Source organism: Jaculus jaculus, chromosome 11, assembly GCF_020740685.1.
Source record: "Jaculus jaculus isolate mJacJac1 chromosome 11, mJacJac1.mat.Y.cur, whole genome shotgun sequence".
NCBI classification, from domain to species: Eukaryota; Metazoa; Chordata; class Mammalia; order Rodentia; family Dipodidae; genus Jaculus; species Jaculus jaculus.
Genome location: NC_059112.1, coordinates 59,920,572 through 59,941,354, shown reverse-complemented (window position 1 = coordinate 59,941,354; position 20,783 = coordinate 59,920,572). Strand labels below are relative to the sequence as shown.

At 53.0% G+C, this 20,783-nt stretch overlaps 1 protein-coding gene across 3 annotated transcripts in view; it reads left to right on the top strand.

Annotated features, from left to right (window-relative positions):
• Nucleotides 1-20,783, top strand: part of Cpz (carboxypeptidase Z) — a 50,755-nt gene that overhangs the window by 22,552 nt on the left and 7,420 nt on the right. The window contains exons 1-8 of one of the 3 annotated variants that reach the window (XM_045161758.1): nt 2,477-2,603; nt 2,774-2,957; nt 10,334-10,366; nt 12,244-12,618; nt 15,040-15,252; nt 17,630-17,826; nt 18,678-18,839; nt 19,498-19,656. In XM_045161758.1, the coding sequence (XP_045017693.1) occupies nt 2,870-2,957; nt 10,334-10,366; nt 12,244-12,618; nt 15,040-15,252; nt 17,630-17,826; nt 18,678-18,839; nt 19,498-19,656 (1,227 nt within the window). In that variant the 5' untranslated portion in view covers nt 2,477-2,603; nt 2,774-2,869. Of the gene's footprint in view, nt 1-2,476; nt 2,604-2,773; nt 2,958-10,333; nt 10,367-12,243; nt 12,619-15,039; nt 15,253-17,629; nt 17,827-18,677; nt 18,840-19,497; nt 19,657-20,783 lie in introns of those variants that run through there. The other 2 variants (XM_045161760.1, XM_004655998.2) reach the window with 2 other exon arrangements.

The window sequence follows — 20,783 nt, the reverse complement described above, 5'->3', positions numbered from 1 at the left end:
TTTCAACCAGACATGTGGCCGAGGAGCTCCTCTCCCTTCTCATGTCTCCACAATTTCTCCTGTCTTCCCACCCAGCCTCAGTGTGGATTAAATCCCTGAGCTGGGATTCAGCACCCCTTGGAGTCTTTAGACCACTCAGGGGTGCAGCACATTGAGTTATAGGGAGCGAGCCTTCCCAGTGAGGACAGGGAAACTGGTGGCAGAGTTGCTGCCCTTGGCATCAGGCTGGCAGGGAGATCTATGGCCTCTGGAGGCATTGACTCAGAATGTGCACTTGGGCCAGATCTTAGAAGTCTAGTGACCTGGTGGGCTTCCAGCCTAGGCTGTGCAAGTAGATCTACTGAGAAGATAAGAACACAAGGCTCTGTCAAAGATATGGAGTCTGATCCACCCTAACCCAGCTGCTGTCCGCTCACTGAGACACAGCACTTTCCTTCCCAGCCTGAGCAGCTTTTGTTGTTCTTAGTGGTGGTAGGTTTTCAAGGTAGGGTCTCATACTAGCCCAGACTGATCTGGAATTCACTATGTAGTCTTAGGCTGGCCGCAAACTCACAGTGATCCTATCTCTGCCTCCCAAGTGCTGGGATTAAATGTGTGTGCAACATGCCTGGCCTGAGCCAGTTTTGAAGGAAGAGCTGAGTCCAGCCCAGAATGTTGGGTGGATAGGTACGTGTCAGAAACTCTGCAGCCCCCCGTGCCACTGAGTGCAGGCTGTCGATGGCTCTTGCTCTGTGCCTCACTGGTCCTAATCAATGACTTTTCCTCTCTAAGTTGCAGCTTCCTCCCCTCTTCCTGAAATGAACATGATGTAATGGGGTACCCAGAGTTCAGGCATAGTCCTTGAACTCCAAACCCCAAGTTTGTGTCTGCTTCTAACCAAAGAATTGGATAAAACAAGACTGAGAAGTATGATTTATGAGACCCCAGACAGTGCAGTCTTCATACCACTCCAGCTGGGGCTCCTAGTATAAGACATGGTCTAAGGTCTAGGGACTTTGTTCCCCTGGTCACTAAAGACATGTGGGCTTGGAGCACCCCATATGCTCAGGTACCCTGAACTTGCAAAGGGGAGCAGTTCCAGGGGAGAGCCCGTTGCTTCTTTGAGCCCAGCCTGGTAGCATGTAGGGGACACTCCCTTTCCTTCCTGGGAGCTGCTTGTATGCTGATGTATATCAGAAACAGCTGCTGCTATTAATTCTCTCATATGTTAACATGTGTGCCCTGTTCTGCTGCAAGTGCCATGGTGAGATGGGCTGTGGTGAGAGGTGCTGCCTGCTTCCTGTGAGTTCTGCCATCCCTTGCAGCCCCATGGAGTTGGCTAAAATATGGCTTTTTTTTTTTTTTTTTGATGTATGGTCTCACTCTAGCCCACTATGTAGTCTCAGGGTGGCCTTGAACTCACGGTGATCCTCCTACCTCTGCCTCCCCAGTGCTGGGATTAACGGCCGGCTAAATCTGGCTTTTTGATAGCCAGCCTAATTAGCCTTTTCTCAGAGTTCAAGCTGTATCCTTGTCTGGAGGTGTCCCTTCTTCCTGTGCGTAGCCAAGACCCCTTCCAGCGAGTCCCACTGAGTCCCCAGGCTTGATAGCTAGCACTTAATCACTGGGCCCCCGTGCCCCAATACCCCCTTTTGCTGCTGGGTAGGATGCTGTCCCAATTATGTATTTCCACCACAGGTCCCTGTTTGATGCCCACCCTGTGGTGAATGCTGGAGAATCATGTCCACATCAGAATTGTCTTAGGACTTGTGAAGTGATGCCCCCACTGCCCGTGGGCTTCTATAGGCTGTTATACCCAGGCCCCCATCAACCCAGCCCCAAGAGAGCCATCAGTGTCATATGCCAGCGGAAAGAACCCAGGCTGGTGAGCAAGATCACCCACTGAGAGTTAGATGCTTGCCTGAAGAAGTGACCAGTGTGAGAGGATAGGGCTGGGCTCTCTGAGGGGCCCTGGAGGATTTGGGGTCCTGCCTCAGACTTTGGGTCTTGTGCACTCTGCTCTGCTGTTTCACTCAGAGCTTTGGCTCCATTCTGAAGGTGCAGGACCAGCTCCTGCCTTAGGGCCTCTGTCCAGTGGTTGTCTGTACAGGCCCAGAGCTTTGATGGATGAGGAAGATGCAGACACCTCTTCCCTTTGGGAAGCTGTGACCCTGCCTTTGACTTACCCCTGAGGAACCAGTTAGTGGGGACTTGTGCTGAGTTGGTGGAGGAGCCAAAATGGGATTAGATGGTTGGGCCTCCACAAATGTGGGGGAGAATCTGGTTCCAGGAGGCCCCAAACTCTATTCTCTGGGCCTGAGGGAAGTTCTCCCTGGATGCTATTTCAGACAGAGGCCCAGAGGGGAGCTATGGTACTGAAATGTTTCCTCCACAAACAGCTCTCTGTGGGAGGATCCACACAGGACGGGGCGGGGGGTCTGGGAGGCAGAACTTGCCTTCACTTTCTGCCTCTGACTAAGGCTGGCTGTCTGTGAACTGGGGTCGCCCTGGAACCAGGACCTTCCTCCGTCCCAGAAGTCCTGTCCTGTCCTTTGCAAGCATCAATACTGTCAGGCAGAACCAGCAGGACCTGTAGAGCAGTGCCCCAGATCCTTGGGCTGCAGGTAGGGAAGCTGGTCTGGGAGCGCAGGTCTCCCTCTGGAAGGGGCAAGATTCCCTGTAGGGTTGGGGGCAGTTTGCAGTTTATCTGCCTTTCCTCCTCCTTCTCTTCCCCAGCATCCTTTCTCCAGTTTCTGGCGCTGCCCACTGTAACCCGACTCCTGCCTCCCTCCAGGCTCTGGGCGCCCCCCCTCCCCATCAGCAGCACTGCGCCATCCACGCCGGCCCAAGTGCCACATCACTGCGCCCTCCTGCAGTGCCTGAGCCTACCATGCCTCTGGCACCGCTGCTTCTAGCTTTGCTGGCCTCGTTGGCTGCTGCTGTGCACCCTGGCTGCATGTCTGGCCAGGGCACCGCTGGTAAGCTGTCCCCCAAGCCCATAGAGTGCAGCCCCTAACTCACGGGAGAACTTTCTTTCATTGGGTCACAGAACTATTGCCCAGGGAACTCCAGGTGGGCGCTGTGTGACCCTAAACTAGTACAGGACTCACTGGGCTTTCCAAGCACATGGAGGTTGGGTCTCCAGGCACCAGGCAACTTTGGGGCCAGTGGAGTGACACTGTGCCAGCCAGAGGCAGATGAGGTCTTGGGCAGAGCAGGGACTCAGGGTGGGGGTCAGAGCAAACAGGTGCCAAGACCTTGCAAGTGAGAGGCCCGCTGAGTCACTTGTCCTTCTAGGAATTGGGGAGGTGCTGGCCACAGCCTACTCCTGAGCCCTCTCTCCCAACTGCAATGTGGCTAATTTGTCTTTGAGAGCAGCCTGTCAGAGGGTGTGGGGTGCTTTTGGAGCTTTGGAGAAGGGAGGGATCAGGGACACCCTGGGAGGGCTGGGTCTGTGTGTGAATGCCGACGAGAGTGTCCTCCGCTGGAACCTGGACTCCTGGGTCCATTCCTGGCTCTATAGCTGCCGCCCCTCCTCCTGCAGACACTGGGCCTTGGTTTCCCCACCTATCTGAGTTATATTTGGGGGTGTATCCAGTCCATATCCTTGGGCTCCTTGTCAGCAGCTGCCCTGGGCATTCCGTGCTGTTTGGGTTTCCCAGGGACCTCAGGGCTCATGGTGTCACCCAAGAACTCTGGCCAGGTGGACTGTGGGAATGAATGTCCTTTTCCTTCACCCTCATTCAGGGCTTTCCTCTACTCCCAGTCCCTCCAGAGCTCAGTCCTTGGTCGGCCCTGCTGCAGAATGGACAGGGAAGGCCAGTTGTGTGTGTGTGTGTGTGTGTGTGTGTACAAGTGTGTGAATGTGAACCTCAGAGAAGCCTGTGTGTACCTGTTGGCACTACTGGAACTTGCACAGTGTCATGAATCGAGATCCCAGAAAATGTTTAGAACCACAAGCTTGTGGAGCTCCTCCTTGAGAAGCTGCCCTGGGCCCGGCAGCTGCAGCACCCTCCCGCACTCGACCCCGCTCAGCTCTGTTGTTGGCTGCCCTTTCTCATAGGACAGGCCGGAAAGGTCTCTTTTTGGCTGAGCGTGGCTGAACACCATGGTGCTTCTGGAAGTTGTTCTGGGAGGAGTGTTTCCTGGGGTCTGGTGTCCCCTTATGTGAGCATCAATGTCCAGTATGTGTGTAGACTGTGGAGGAATGTGGGCGGATCCCTGCATGAGTCCAGGCTTCACATTCAAGGGTGGCCACAACCCTGCTCCTCCATGTCCCTTGCTTGGGCTTGGAGCAAGGCTGGCCTCCTTTTACTGATGGAGCCTAGGTTCTGGGTTTAAACCCTGACTCCTATATTCTCTTGTGTGGCCTGGAAGAGATGTACTGACTTCTCTGAGTGCATTCAGGTTTCTCCACTACTGGAGGGTCCCTGGTCACAGGAAAAACCCGACTTCTGTTGAAGAGGGACCAGTTTCTGAGGCCAGTTTCTGGTCCTGAGTTGAAGAAATGCTGCCCCCTTGAGGTCAAGATACATCAGACATATGAACTGATCCTAAATCCATTTAGAACCAGAAGAGATAAACAGGAAGAGGGGTGTAGTGGCCCAAGTCTTTAATCCCAGCACTCAGGAAGCAGCAGTAGGAAGATCACTGTGAGATCAAGGCTACTCTGAGAGTACATGGTGAATTCCAGGTCAGCCTCAACTTGAATGAGACAACAACAACAAATACCAGGAAAGATTGACTTTAATAACAACGTTTAATCCAATATATCCAAAATACCATTCCAGTGTTATGTCACTGATACACAATTATGAATGAAATTGCCCACTTAAAAAAAAAACAACAACTGAGTTTGAAGTTTGGTGTTACCCTTACCAGTTTTGACTTGCTGATTTGAAGCCTGTCCAGGGGCATGCCTCATGGGTCGTGAGAGGTGGGTGGGCAGCAGTGATAGACCATTGTGGTGTCCCCGGCATCTGTGGCTACAATGGCGGGCAGTTGCTGGGTTGAACAATGTGGCTCTAGGTCAGTTGGTCCATCCTTTGCTTTGGACATGACAATTAGGGGCCCACAGAGGTGCATGAAGTGGGTGAGACCCTGCTTTACCCTGCAGCCAATTGTTCATTTTCCAGGCAATTGGTCCCATTCTGGTTCCCTCCTTTGTCCCATACCAAATGCACCCTATCCAGAGATCTCAAGCCCCAACCCCTAGGAATGGTTTTATTTATTTTCAAACAGAGAGATAGAGGAGAGACAGAAAGAGAGAGAGAGAGGGAGAGGGAGAGGGAGAGGGAGAGGGAGAGGAGGAGAGAATATGAATAGGTGTACCAGGGGCCCCCAGCCCCTGCAAACGAACTCCAGATACAAGCACCACTGTGCATCTGGCTTTACATAGGTACTGGGGAATCGAACCACAGTCATCAAGCTTTGAAAGCAAGCACCTTAACTGCTGAACCATCTCTCCAGCCCCTTAGGAACTTAATTTTTAAAAAATAATTGTATTTATTTATTTTGCAAGGAGAGAGAGTGAGTGTGGGTGCAACAGGCCTAGTGCCACTGCAAGCAAACTCCAGACACATGCGCCATGGCTTTATGTGGGTGCTGGGTAATTGAACCCAGGCCTTCAAGCTTTACAAGCAAGTTCCTTTAACCACTGAGCCATCTCTCCAGCCACCCCCAGGAGCGTTTAATTGGACCTTTCTTGGAAATAGGGTCTTGGCAGATGATCTAAATCCAATAACTAGTATCCTTAGTAGAAGACAGGAAGTTAGACATCAATACACACATGCAGAAAAGTCCTGCCTGGCATAGAAGACCTAAAGAAGCCATGAGCCAAGGACATCAGGAGGCTCCAGGAGCTCTAGGAGTTCTGTGTAGTGTCTGAGAGAGCATGCCTGTCACACCGTGCCTTCTGACTCTGGTCCCCCAGCTGTGGCAGGATGAATTCAGTCCACCCGGCCTGCCAGCAGATGGATCTGCCATGTCTTTGGTGTGATGGATGCCTGGAAGTGGCTGGGCACCTTCTGGCCCCAGGGCATCCTCTTGGCCCTGATGAAACACCAAGGCATCACAGCTAGGCCTTGACCAAGATCACGTGTGATCTAAAACACCAAAGCCTGGGTTCACCTGTGTCAGCCCCTCCTCCTGCCCACGGCGTGCCCAGCTGTGCTGTGCTGCGCCCTCTTGGGGTTCTAGCCACCACTGTGAGCCACTTCACTCCCCCTCAGCAGTCCACCCAGGTAGCCCTATAGTTATATTATTATATGTAATTATATTATTACATGTAATTATATTGCATAATATATAATTGTATTACTATCTTAGTACAGTGAACTAACAGGCAAGGGACATTAATCCTCAAACCTCAATTTCCTCATCTGTGAGCCAGGGAGACTGGAAGCCACATGAAAATAGCAGGCTCCTCTTTTCATTTTTGTTTTATTTATTTATTTATTTTTGAGGTAGGGTCTTACTCTAGCCCAGGCTGACCTTGAACTCACAGTGATCCTTCTACCTCTGCCTCCCAAGTGCTGGGATTAAAGGCATGTGCCCCCATGCCCGGCTTTTTTTAAAAAATTAATTGACTGATTTTTGCATGTGCACAGTATGTATGGTGTGGCGTGTGTGGTATGTGTGCTGATGTTGGCCTGTGACATTGCCCCCCAACACTCATTCACTTTTTTCCTTGGGACAGAGTTTCTTCCTTATTCCATTCATGAACTACAGTGATTCTTCAGTTTCTTCTCCTCACAAAACTGGGCTTACAGACGTGTGGTCATACCCAGATGCTTATATGGGTCTGGAGATTTAAATTCAGGTGGTCTCAGGCACCCTCAGGCCCTTATACTTGTGCAGGAAGTGCCTTTAAGAACAGAGCCATCTCCCCAGTCCAGGGCCAAGGTCCCCTCGGTTCTTCCATTCGCTCTCCATCTGCTGAGCGTCACTGATCTCCAAGTTCTTACAGCCAGCTCAGTGTGCATGGCACTGTACGAAGGCAGGGGCTTGGGATCCTCCTCTGAGGCCTCATTCCTGAGCAGACGGCCCTCCCCCCAGCATCTGCTCTGGTCCAAGATGGTGCAGAATAAGTGGCACATGGCTGTGCATCCCTGGGTGGCACCAGCCCTGGGAATTGTAGCTCAGAGACCTGAGTGAGATGGAATTCATGGGATCCGGCCATGTGACCTGGCATTGCTGGATGTCTCTGCTGCGCTGACAGCAGGTGATGATGCCATATTCTGAGGAGGCTTCTGGACATCTCTGTTCCCTAAAGCGTTGCTGTACTGAGCCTTCCTCATCCTGTGGTGGGCAGCTATGGCAGACACCTAGAAGCCTCAGGATCCCAAAGCTCACCATTCCCCAGAGGTGCCAGTCAGGTCCCCTGAGCCCTTCACACTTGCAGGAGGTTAGCAGGGCCTTGAGCCTCTCGGGCAGCTACCGAGATAGCCTCCAGTCCCTTGTTGCCTGTTTGTGCTTGATCTTGTGTGCTGTGGGTGGTGGGGTTTGGAATGGGCATCTGTAGCCCTCTCCATCAAACAGTATAGGAAGATCATGTTCTAGACATGGCCTGCCCAGTAGTGTTCCCAGCCAGAACACCACACCTGACAGCTTTCATGCTAAAGCAAGGACAGCAAAGACAGGTATCATGACCTAATCAGTCATGAGACATTGTTCCTGGACTAAACCCTTGCTGGGCACTCAGTGTACATCATCTTCACAATATGAGCGAAGAGGGATGGTAACAAGTCCTTTATCAAATAGAGCAACTTGTCCAGGCTTTTACTGTGGTGGCTGGGTGAGCGCAGAGAGATGACCACATCTGGAGCTGGCCTCCTTTCCAACCCTCATGGTCAGTGTTCTCTACTATGTGATTCAGACAAAGAGGGAGAGCATCTCTAGGTGGCAGACATTTCCCTCAGGGGCTGGACACACACCACATCCACCTTGTACAAGGGCCTGTATGCATCTCTCACACCATTCATCTTATCTTAGAACTTAGTGGTGGAGGCAGGAGAATCAAGAGCTCAAGATCATCCTCAGCTACATAGGGAATTTGAGGCCAGCCTGGTCTACATGAAACCTTATCTTGAAAAAAAACCCCTAAAAATCAGGGGTGGAGCTGGAGAGATTGTTCAGTGGTTATTCAGTGGTTAAATGTGCTTTCTGTGCAAGTACGTGGGCCTGGGCATGCCTGAGAGGGCCTGAGACTACCCAAGTTAAGTTCCACAGCACCCATGCAAGCAGGTGGCCATGCATACCCCTAACCCCAGTCCTGTGGGGAGTAGAGAGTGGTGGGTCCCTGGAGTTTGGGAAAAATGGCAAGTTCCAGAGTCAGTAAGAGATTCCATCTCAAGGAAAAAAACAGGCGATGAACAATGGAGGGGATACCCAAAATTCTCCTCTGGCCTCTGCAAGAGTAGACACAGGGCACCTGTTGTAGTCTTGTTCACGTTGCTGGTAGAAATCACCCAACCAAGAGCAGCTTCTGGGAAAAAGAGGTTTATTTTGGTTTACAGGCTCGAGGGGAAGCTCCATGATGGCAGGGGAAAATGATGGCATGAGCAGAGGGTTGACATCACCCCCTGGCCAACATAAGGTGGACCACAGCAACAGGAGGGTGTGCCAAACACTGGCAAGGGAAACTGGCTTTAATACCCATAAGCCCGCCCCCAATAATTCACTCCCTCCAGGAGGCATTAATTCCCAAATCTCCATCAGCTGGGAACCTAGCATTCAAAACACTTAAGTTTATGGGGGACACCTGAATCAAACCACCACAGCACCACATCACCACTTACACATACAAAAACAAGAGCAGGGCTAACAACCCAAGTTGGATTCTGTCTCTTTTCGCAAATAAATACCATACATATATATTTTTTTGAGGTAGGGTCTCACTCTAGCCCAGGCTGACCTGGAATTCACTATGGAGGCTCAGGGTGAACTCATGGTGATCCTCCTACCTCTGCCTCCTGAATGCTCGGATTAAACATGAGCACCACTACACCCAGCCAAAAACATTTTTGTTTTAAATGAGCAAAAAGAAGGTGGAAACTGAAGGCTCCCTGTGAACGTCTGGCACCGGTGTGCAGCCATCCCATGAAAGCACTGGGGGTTCTGGCCTGAACCACCTGGTGTTCCTCATTGGGGGGCTGGTATTCATTTGTTTTCAAGACCCATGTCTTGCTTGCAAAGCCTGGGGGCCCATATTCCATTCTCCAGTGCCTATCTACAAAAATACCTAAAGGTGCTAAATCCATGCCAGTCTCCTGGTTAGGCTGGGTCCTGTCTAGGGCCAAGAGAGCCCAGTCTCTCAGGTTCTCCTCTTGTGGTCTCCCCACTACCCAGACGCATGCACACTTGGTCAAGCGTGTAGTCTCTTCATGGCCCTGGCCATTTCCACCATCCCCTTTCCCTTCCCTCCTAGACCATCAGTGCTCACCCGGTGCCGGCCCACTCATACCACAGGCAAAGTTCCCTCCTGAGAGCCTCTCCTCCTCCTAGTGTGCACAGAGCACCCAGCCATCTTCCCACAAGAACTTGGCTCTTGGCTTATTGGTGGAGAGGATATTGCTATTCCTGGGGCCTTACTATGGGATCCACAAAGCCAGGCTTTGAGGAGGGTAGAAGGACAGATTTTGGAATATGTATATATTTGTCAGGAGAGAGGGAGAAATCTCGAGCGGGAGAGAGGAAGAGAAAGAGGGCATGGGCATGCCAAGATCTCTTGCCACTATAAACAAACTCCAGTTGCTTGAGCCACTTTGTGTATCTGGCTATAGATAGGCGCCCCCAGGCTTTGCAAGCAAGTCCCTTTACCTGCTGAGCCATTTTCCCAGCTCCTGGAGGGATTGTTTTGTGTGCTGATGGTTTTTCTTTCTGAAGAATCCCCAACTCACACAGGTGTGGTACTTCACATGTACAGGGTTTCGGGCGGGGAGAGCCTACTTGGATGGCCCTTGTCAGGACTTTGAGCAGCATGTGGCCTGAGCCCTGTATGAAGGAGCCCTTGGCACAATCTGGGGCTGAAGGCTCAATAATCAGGATGCTGTGAGAATTGGCGAATGTAGTTAGCCACAGGGCACAGGGCCACTGGGCACCACAGGTCAGTCCCAGGCTAAGCCAGAGCAATGTCATTGAGCTCACAGTGCCATCTTGGTTCCCCTCCTTAGTCGAGTCCTGTGACCTGTTGGCTCGGGCTCCTGCACTGAGAGATGGCTCCCTACTGCCTCATGCTCAGAGGGTGGCAGTGCAGACTGAGTGGGGTGAAGCTGGCAGAGGGAGGGGCAGGACTGGACCCCCAGTGAGCTCTCAGTAAAGACTTTGGATAACTCTGGGCCCTCTCTCTTCTCAGGTGAATGCCACAGGCTGGACACTGCAGATCGTGGTAGGTCCTGAACTTCCTTGCTTTGATTGGGAACACCTCAGCCCCTCCACGTCACAAAGGCACTGTAGAGCAGAGGCCTTGGGTTCTGGAATGGGTAACAAATAGCAGGGCCTGTCTGTCTGGCCCAAGCCCTGCCTGCACAGCCCCAGGGAAGGCAGACCAAAATGCAGAACAGACATGCCATGCAGCCGATGGACTGCTTCGTGGCTGCCACCCAGCTCTGCCCTCTCTCCCACTCCCTGGGGCAAGCTTGAGGGCTGGGCCTTGGAGGGGCAGCATTGCATTGTCTCTTGTGATAATATTTGTTTCCCTTTTTTTTTTCCTGGTGGGGGCGGTGCTGGGGATGGAGTCCAGCCTCTTGCATGTTAAGCGCAGGCTGTATTTCTGAGCCACACCCCTGCCCTGCAGAGCTGTCCTTGGCTTCCAGTTCTGTGTGCTGGGCTGGGCCTCCCTGAGATAAGGAGGGAGAGTGTCTCACTGGGTTATTTTGAAATTGTTGGGCACAGTGCTGAGCATGCAGATGGTTTTCTGGAAGAAGCAAACATCTCTTCTGTCAGATATGAGTATCTAAAATGTATCTAAATACAAAATCAAGAAACAAAAATCAACAGCAAAACCAGGCATGGAGGCTTATGCCTATCATTCCAGCACTTAGGAGGCTGAGGCAGAGAATTGCCATGAGTTCTAGGCCAGCCTGGGCTTCAGGGTAAGACTTTCTCAGGAAAACAAAGTCAAATCAAGGCCATAGATAATGTTTTTTTTAAAAAAATATTTATTTGTGTGTGTGTGCTCATAGTGTGAGTGTGGGAAACACGTGCCACTGTGTGCATGTGGAGATCCAGGGACAACTTTTGGTTTGGTCCTGGCCTGCTCACCTCATTTTAGGCAAGGTTTCTTGATCTGAGTTCTTGCTCTGATGTTCTTTGCTGGGCTTGCCCCAAGCCTCTGGGAAACTCTAGTCTGCCTGCTGTCTCTCTGTCAGCACCAGCATGCTGTGATTATAAAAACCCACCATGGCTTTTGGCTTTTTACATGGAGTGTGGGGATCAAACTTAGGTACTCTAGCTTGGGTGGTGGGCTCTTTATCCACTGAACCATCTCTCCAGCCTGAGTATATGTTTTGAGCAGAGAGAAACTCTGCATGATAGCTGTGTCCTTGCCAAGCTGGACAGGGAAAAGTGACCAAAGCCTAGACCTGATGGGGGTGGGACGATCAGGTAATGGTGCGGGGAGGGGGGGCAGGGTGTAGCCAGCAGCTGCAGGAGCTCTGTTTTGCATCAGAGGAGTCTGGAGAGCCCTGCCTGGCAGCAGGGGACCTCAAGAGGTGGGGGAGTGAGGGCTACCCACACAGGATAAGAAAAACAGCCATGATGATCAAATGCAGTGTCCAGAGATAGGTGACCTGGCCTCCTTTTGCTTGTGCCTAAAATGTTCTTGTGAGAGGTGGAGCTGAGTCAGGCCTTGCCAGGCGCAGCCATGAGAACACTCACCAGTGAGGACCTAGACTCATCCCCAGAGAGGTGGGACCACCACTCAGGGTGCATGTTTGTGGATGTCTTTATTTGCGACTGTCATCACGTGCTGGCACTGCATCTGCATCTGCGGGTCTCGTCATGCCTCCCTGGGCAGGGCTGGATTCCTGCTTCCCTTCTGCCGCTGTTACTGCCTGTGCTCCCCTGGCACACTTGCTGGCCGGTGGCGGGGTGCATTCAGCATAGGAGCCCTCCCTCCATCTCCCATAGTTCCTGTTTCCTCCGCAGAAGCCCCACTCTCACATTTTCCCGTAGATTATAGGTGCCTGTCCCTTCAGGCCCTGGTCCTGGGTGGGGTCTGCCAGGGTGTGGGCATTGTATGACTTACTGACCCTGCTCCTTCAGCCACCTGCGTGGACCTGCACCTCAGAACCTGTGCTGATGCCATGTACAACCACACAGCCTTCCCTACACCGCTGGAGCACCGGTCGTGGGAGGCGGTGGAGTCCAGCCCTGAGTACATGCTGCTGGGCGTGCTGCACTTTCTCCTGGAGGGCCAGTGCAACCCTGACCTGCGGCTGCTGGGCTGTGCTGTGCTGGCCCCCCGCTGTCAGGGGGGCCACGTGCGCAGGCCCTGCCGGCATGTCTGTGAGAACCTGAGGGAGGCCTGCAAGCCAGCCTTTGATGCCATTGACATGGCTTGGCCCTACTTCCTGGACTGTGCCCACTACTTTGCCCAGGAGGAGGAAGGCTGCTATGACCCTCTGGAGCAGCTCCGGGGTAAGCCAAGGCAGCGGGGTGCTCCAGGCTGCATGTAAGCTCTGGGTGGTCACTGTGTGGGCAGTCTGGTGTTGGAGGTCCAGTAGGATCATGAGCCAAACAGAAAGAACAGTCGGGGCTTTATTCTAGGATGGCACAGGCAAGGAAGAAGTGTGAAGAGACACCGTACCCTGGTGTCCTTGCTCCCCATAGAAGGGCACTAGTAGGGGTCATGTGGGGGATGATCTCATTGCCAAGGATCACCCCCCCAACTCAAGGAATGGTACCTGCCCAGGTGGATGCAGGGCTGAGAGTGGAAGCAGCTAGTCAAAGGGAAAATGCACCAGCCGTGCCCATAAAGGAGTCTGTGCCCAGCGAATAGGTAGGACATGGAGATGGTGGCTCAGAGGGTAGAATGTCTGGCCACAAATCTCTCCAGAAAGTTGCAATGCACTGCCCATAAACCTGGGCTGGGGTGGGCAGGGCATCTACTCAGTAGACCTTGAGGATCATACGGGGGATTGGGGACTCAGTGGGACTGGAGGAGGCACACGAGAAGCTGCAGAGAGAAGGGCTCCAGCGTTCCCGGTGGGGCAACCTATGGCTGTGGAGTGGGCAGCCCTGAGTGAGAGACAGTGAGCTGCTCATTTAGGGAGGCACACTAGGTAGTCCCAGAGTGCTGTTTGGGGAGCACAGGGCCTGTCGGTACCCTTTCACCCTGAGTCTGCTGTGTGGGAAAGAGGGTTCACCAGAGAGCAGCAGGCGGCTGAGCATCCCTGTTGGCAGACGTATGTCCTTCCATGCTGTCTAAGACAGGAGCCACCAGCCATGTGTGGATTGTGGCATGTGGCTAGAGGATGGGCATGTGCAACTTACTTCATTGCAATGAATATGAACAGTCCACGTGGCCAGCAGTGCCTTCTGGGCAGTGCAGGGCAGGGCACTCTTGTGGTTGGTGGTAAGCAGGCCCAAGACACTAGATAGTACAGATCTTGCATTGGGGTGACTCAGGCCAGCCATCAGTGGACCCCACTTGCCCACCCCTTAACTACTGAGCATCTGCTGTGCACTGGGACATGGAGGATGTGGGAAGAGGATCCAGATGGGCAAATGTGGGATGTTGCAGTCAGGTTTGTGTTGCTGGCACAAAGCACCTGACCAAAAGAAGCTTGTGGGAGGAAAGACTTCATTTTGGCTTACATACTTGAGGGGAAGCTCCATGATGTTAGGGAGAAAAGATGGCATGAGCAGAGGGTGGACATCACCCCCTGGCCAACATCAGATGGACAACAGCAGCAGGAGAGTGTGCCAAACACTGGAAAGGGAAAGCTGACTATCACACCCACAAGCCTGCCCCCAACAATACATCACCTCCAGGAGGATCCAATTCCCAAACTGCCACCAGCTGGGGACCTAGCATTCAGAACACGTAAGTTTTGGGGGACACCTGAATCAGTACCACAGGGAGCTTGTCGGCCAGCAGGGGTGCTCAGAGCAGTTCCTAGTGCTCAGAGTGCTTTCTGCTGCTCCCCGGGGAGGGCGCGCTGGGCTCGGTGCCTGTGCCCAGGTGGTGGGAGGCGCTGTGCTGGCAGGCAGCAGCTGTGTGGACACTGGGCTCCCAGGTATGGAGGCAGCTAGGAAGGCTGGCATGTGGAATGGAAGCCAGCTGGCTTCATGGCTAAGCCTGGGGTCGTCTGCTGGAGAGCGTTATTTTGGGAATCCCTGCCATCAAATTGCCAGGTCCATCTGCTTTGCTTCTCTACAATAACCGTTTTGAGCAGAAACAAAACCACAGGCCAGTGAGACACTCAAGGAAGGCATTAACTCTTTGTTGGGTCAGGGCGGCTGGCAGCTTCTGTTGCCACTGGGTCTGAGGAGGGTCCCCCAGCCTGCTTGTCCAAGTGCCAGTTGGGGTAGAGTCCAGCTTGGACCTGTCCTCTTCTTCCCCGTGGATTTGCTGTTGCAGCAACAGTTGGGAGTAATCCCAGCGTGGGCGCAGACTGCAGGCAGCCCCTTAGAGCTGTGCCTGCCTGGTCATGTCGGAGCTGATGCAGTGCAGGCCACGGGACTGCGTCCACGCTCTCATGACAGCAGGTCGTGGTAGACGATGAAGGCTCAGGGAGACGGCAGAGCACGGTGCCGTGCCGTCTGTGGGTCAAGGTAACTTACTGCACCTTCTCTTGAGCTCTATAGCTCTGAGTGTTAGAAAGGCCCAGGTCCCCACATCTGGCTTTCCTTACAGGCTGGAAGTGGAGACATTGTGCCATGTGTATCTCTGGCACTGTAATTGACTCTCATATGGCAGTATCCATATCCACGTAGCCCACATGGGTCCTCCTGGGATTCAATGGGGTGAGGTGGAAATGAGGGTTCTGGGAGACACTGGAAGGCTGAGCCACGGATGAGTGGGCAGTGCCCACTCCAGTTCTCCTCTTCCCCCAGGAGACCTGGATGTTGAGGAGGTGCTACCTTCGGGCCTGCCATCCACCTTCATTCGCTTTGCCCACCACCCCTACGCCCAGATGGTGAGGGTGCTGAAGCGGACAGCGGCTCGCTGCCCCCAGGTGGCTAAGACCTACAGCATTGGGCGCAGCTTCGACGGCAAGGACCTGCTGGTCATCGAGTTTTCTGGCCGCCCAGGCCAGCATGAGCTGAGTAAGTGACCTCGTGAGGCCTGGGTTTGGTTCTGAATGGGATACAGAACCACTGGCCTCGGGGTGCACAAGCGAGGCCTGGGAGGGTGTGGTTGGGGTCTCTATCCACCCACCTACCTACCAAAGCACCAGAAGTCATGAGGCTTGGTAGGTGGCCTTGTCCAACAAGGTCAGTATGACAGGATTTCCTGACTAGAGAGATGGATCAGTGGATAAAGAGTTTGTCATGAAAGCATCAAGACCTGAGTTTGTACCCTCAGGATCCATGTCAGTGTTGGATGATGGTATGGTGAGCTGCCTGTAATCCCAGCATTAGAGAGGCAGAGACAGGGACTACCTGCGGACAAATTGGTCAACAAGATTAGTTGAATTGGTGAACTCTGGATTCAGATGAGAGACCTTGTCTCTGTAAATAAGGTGGAGAGCAATTGGAGACATCAGTTGTCAACCTCTGGCTTCCACACATATCACACAAATGTGCATGCAAACTCACACATGTATGTGCAACCATATACATGGAAGCAACACACACACATGTATACACATTCCAAAATTAGATTACCCCAGAAAACTTCTGTCCTTCAAGTGTTTAGGAGAAACAATATGGTTTCATTCTGACAGAGACACTGGTCTGAGGGGGACTGAGTAGAAGCAAAAAATAACGAGGCACCTAAACGGGGAACAGTGGGGGTCTTGGTATGCACGGAGAGTACAAGGCAGGAGGGGCGAGGACAGGCCCTGGAGGAGGACCCTGGGCCTGGGAGGGGTGAGGGAGAGGCGGTGTGCAGTGGCTGCCAGGGAGCTCAGGCCCTTGGGCCTCTCTGAGGAGGGTGTCACCAATATCCTGCTGAGGTGCAGACTTGCTCTTGAGCCTAGGGAAGGGTTCTGTGCAGCCCTAGGTCCTGACTGCTTCCTTTCTGCTCTGCTAAACTTCTTAGAGCATGCCTCCAACAAGGTGGTATGGATATAGTGGCATGAATATCATGACTTTTCATCAGGAAAATCAGATCCACTCCCAGCAGGCTTGGCGGCCTGTTTTGTGCTGTAGAAAATGCTACATGTATTGGTCCTTTTGTGATGCCTTTCTGAAGGATGAATTGGGACACCCAGCTTTATTAAAGTATAATTTCTTCTGGCTGTGAGCTGGCAAAGAGCCACTAGAGTGGCCTCATCTGAGAATCTAGAATGTCCTAGCAGAGGCTTGTTCTAGCTGAGGTTTTAATCCTGTGTGATAAGACCAAGATGATCAAGCAAATCTCCAGTCCCAGGCACTGAAAGCATTTGAGGGACAGACCTCTAGGGGTCATTGAGTCTAAGTGCTTCCTTGGTCTCACTCCCCCAATCCCAACCCAGTTGTACCTGTGCCAATGGGGACCAGCAGGGATAACCTGAAAGCAGCCCTCTTGAACCTTGGGCTTCATGAGTTACTGAGCATATTGACCCACAATTGCCACTGGACTGTCCACCATAGCTCAGCTCTCATGCGTCTTGCCTCAGCAGCATGGACATCATGAGCTCAAAGGAACCGCCTCTCACAGAGGGCTGGAGGTCACAAGACATACCTCCAACCTCTGCAGAAGCATGGAGGACTCTTGGCCATTTACACCCTTGGATGCGGAGTCTGCAGGACAAGGGTGTTCACACTTACAGCTAAAGGTTTCTGGGCTCTGTTAACTGCAATAAGAGGTGCTGTTTACCACATGAGCAATGTAAGACTGAGTAAGGAAAGATGACTTGCCCAGAGTCACATTGTTGGATGGATATCCAATCATCCATCTATCCATCCACTCATTCAACACCCAATTCATCCAAATATCCCAGGGTCAGCCGGCAAACCAGGTAAGCGCCAATGTGCTTGACTTGTTGCATAAACATGGACAATTGGCTATCAGTGAAAATCACATGAATCAACAGCATCATATCTGGTTATTGACATCCTTGACTTTTTGTGGTAATAATGTAAGAATTGAGTTCAAGGGTTGGAGAGATGGTTCAGTAGTTAAAGTGCTTGCTTGAAAAGCCTAATTGCCTGGGTTCAGTTCCCCTATTCCCATGTAAGGCCATATGCACAAAGTAGTGCATTCATCTGGAGTTCATCTGGAGTGGCAGGAAGCCCTGATGTGCCTATACTCCCTCCTTTTCTCTCTCTCCATATAACTCTTTCTCTTTGTCTCTCTCAAACAAAGAAAATATTTTTTTAAAAAAGAATTGAGCTCAAGGAGTGAGCATCTTGAGCCCTCATGATGCCCAGACACTCTTGAGTCAAAACAGGTAGGAATTGGTCCAAGCACACCTGGCCACCTGTTGAATGGAGGCCTCAGGGCTCTGGGGAGCTCAGGCTATGAGCCTATACCCCAAGTCACTGTGTCTCCCCACAGTGGAGCCCGAGGTGAAGCTCATCGGGAACATCCATGGCAACGAGGTGGCAGGACGGGAAATGCTCATCTACCTGGCCCAGTACCTGTGCTCCGAGTACCTGCTGGGCAACCCCCGCATCCAGCGCCTCATAAACACCACCCGCATCCACCTGCTGCCCTCCATGAACCCTGATGGCTATGAGGTGGCGGCAGCAGAGGTGGGCATTCCCACTGCCCAGATGGCATGCTGTTACCTCTCATGCCCACTGATGACTTTATTTGTTTGTCGTGTGTGGTCTTCGTGCATGTATGTGCGTTTATAGGTGTGTGTGCACCTATGTGTGAGTGGACTTTACATATACATGGGTTGAGGCCAGAGGTTGACATTGGGGGTCTTTTTCAGTCACTCTCTACTTTGTTCTTTGAGACAGGGTCTCTTGCTGAACCTAGGGCTCACTGATCTGGCTAGACAAGTTAGCCAGAGAGGCCTAAGGACTTCCTGTCTCCACCTCCCCAGTGCACGCCACAGTGCTCAGCATTTTATGTAGCCTTTGGGGATCGAAACTCAGGTGCTCATGTCTGCACAGCAAGAACATCTCTCCAACACTGCTTGCCACTATTGAGTTCCCTTCACAGCCCTGTTCTAGGTGATCAGGACTCAGCAGGCATTGGTACTGGCTGTCCTGCTTGGGGGCTGGGGAGGACAGGCACTGGCAGTGACCACGCAGAAATTTAGGATTATGGAGAAGGACAGGCACAGCAAGAGTGTGCTGGTGGGGGTCAGCAAGCAGGGATGTGGGTGAGACCCCAGGGCAGTAGGGGGTGAGTGGCCTGGGCCACTGTTGGGGGCTCAGGCAGGGGAGCAGTGTGTAAGACCCTGAGGTTGGGGAGCAGCAAGGAGGCTGGGGGATGAGACAGGAGGTGGGAGGAGAGGTCAGCTGTGATGGATGGACACACTCTTGAGGCAAGCAAGGAAGCCACAGAACCCTCAGTTGCTTGTCCTGCAGCCCAGCTGTGGCTGGGAGGTGTGGGTGGGGCGTACTAAGCCCAAGTGGGCTTGTGTCTCCAGGGTGCTGGCTACAATGGCTGGACAAGCGGCAGGCAGAACGCACAGAACCTGGATCTGAACCGCAACTTCCCGGATCTGACATCCGAGTACTACCGGCTGGCCTCCACCCGTGGCGTGCGCACCGACCACATCCCTATCTCAGAGTACTACTGGTGGGGTAAGGTAGGCGCCTTAGGGACAAAGCCCGCCCTCCAAGCCAGGGTCGCTGGGTGTCTCTCCCAGGTGCAAGAGCCCCGAATCACTGAGCCTCAATGTCTGGCCTGTGAGCTGGGCTAGCTTCTTGCTGGGCTATCGGTGGTCTCAGGGAGCCATGCACTGGAATCGCCTATCCCTGGCAGAGCTAGTGATGGGTCTGCATCCTGCTGAGGCATTTGCCATAGTCCTGGCCCAGATGCTTGATTGTTGGGACCTTTACCAAAACCTCCTTGTTACTCCTTAAGCTTGTGCTGAGCACCTACTGTATGCAGGCCTGCACAGTGAGAACCACAAGGTCCCTCTCCTGTGTGGGGCTGGTCATCCTGTGAGAAGATGAATGTGTAGCCAGGGTCACCTGTTTGATGGAGTATGGGATATCTAAGAGCTTCTGGGGCCCCTGGGAGGCTATCTAGGGGGTGACATGCCCAGGAGGTGAACAGAGATCTCTAGACTGAAGGACCAGTGTGAACTCAGTGAGACCTGAGGGAACCATGAAGGCTGGGCAGCAGTTTGGCCAGATCAGGGGCAGGTGGAAATGGAGGCCTGAGAGGCAAGGGTGGCTGTACGTGGCCAGATGGCCAGTGAGGCACTCAGGTCCTGAGAGCGGTCTCTCTGCTCTGGACAGGTGGCCCCTGAGACGAAGGCAATCATGAAATGGATTCAGACCACCCCCTTTGTGCTCTCTGCTAGCCTGCATGGGGGTGACCTCGTGGTGTCCTATCCCTTTGACTTCTCCAAGAACCCTCATGAAAAGAAGATGTTTTCTCCCACGCCTGACGAGAAGGTGAGAGGGTGGGTGCCCTGCCTGGGCTGAGCAGGTGGGTCTCAGCCAGCATGTCCTATGCAGAGCTCAGAGATACAACAGGCATTGCGACCCCTCTGGGGCCTTTGTGCTGGTCACCTTCTCTTACAGGAAGTCTTTGGTCCAGCTAGGAGCAACCCTCAGTTTTCCTCAGTTGTCCTTACCTTAGGACTGTGGGCTCCAGCTGTGGCATGAGCTTCCTGGGAGATACCAGCAGGGGGCAGTGCTGCTGCATGCATGGCGCCCAGTGAGCTCTGGGCTAGGTCCCTTTCCTCAGCGCCCCCAGCTCCTCTTGGGTTCTTCAGTGCAGTGGGAGGGGGCAAGGCTCTGGCCCTTGTTTGCTGGGATCCTTGGGCAAGGGCCTTCATTTCCTAGGCTTGTTTCCCTCGCTAAGACACAGCAACAAGTGATGAGAAAGGATAACAGTGGGACCCTCTGAGCCCCTCTTCCACCTTTGCTCTGATCTTCACCCTGTGTGGATGAGAAAATAGGCAGAGAGAGGGAGGTTTGAGAGCTGAAGTGGGTTGCGGCTCACAGCCCAGTGCACACAGCAGACATGCTCAGGGCCAGTTCTCTTATCCCCTGGCCACCTGCACTGCTGGAGGCTGGAGCTCTTGCTCCCACAGCGTCTTGCAGGTCTGAGCTGGGCTTGGCTTCTCCACAGTCCTCCTGGGGATCAGATGGGGAGGGGAAGCCAGACCTGCCCTCCATGGGTTTTCCCAAGCTCCTCAGGGGAACGGCCTGCGAGTAGTTAAGTGTTAGGCACCAGGCGCCCTCTGCTGGTGACACCCACAAGTGCCTGTGCTCTTTGAGCCAGCTGGCCACGTGCACAGCCGCCCCAACCCTAGGACACTCAGATATCAACCTGTCCCCTGTTCTGGGGCCATCATAGCAAAGAAGACTAGTCCCTACTTTCAGCAACCTCTGTCTTTGGAGAGATACAAATCCAGACATGAGCAAGGCCCGGATAGCCTGGCCTTCGTGGCATGCAGTGTGTGTGTGCACATGCGGGAGCATGGCTGCGTGTGTGTTCGTGTTGTGTTTGCATGTCATCGGAAGCACTTTTGTTCTCATGTGTGTTTACTTATGTGTGTGTGTGCGCGGGAAAA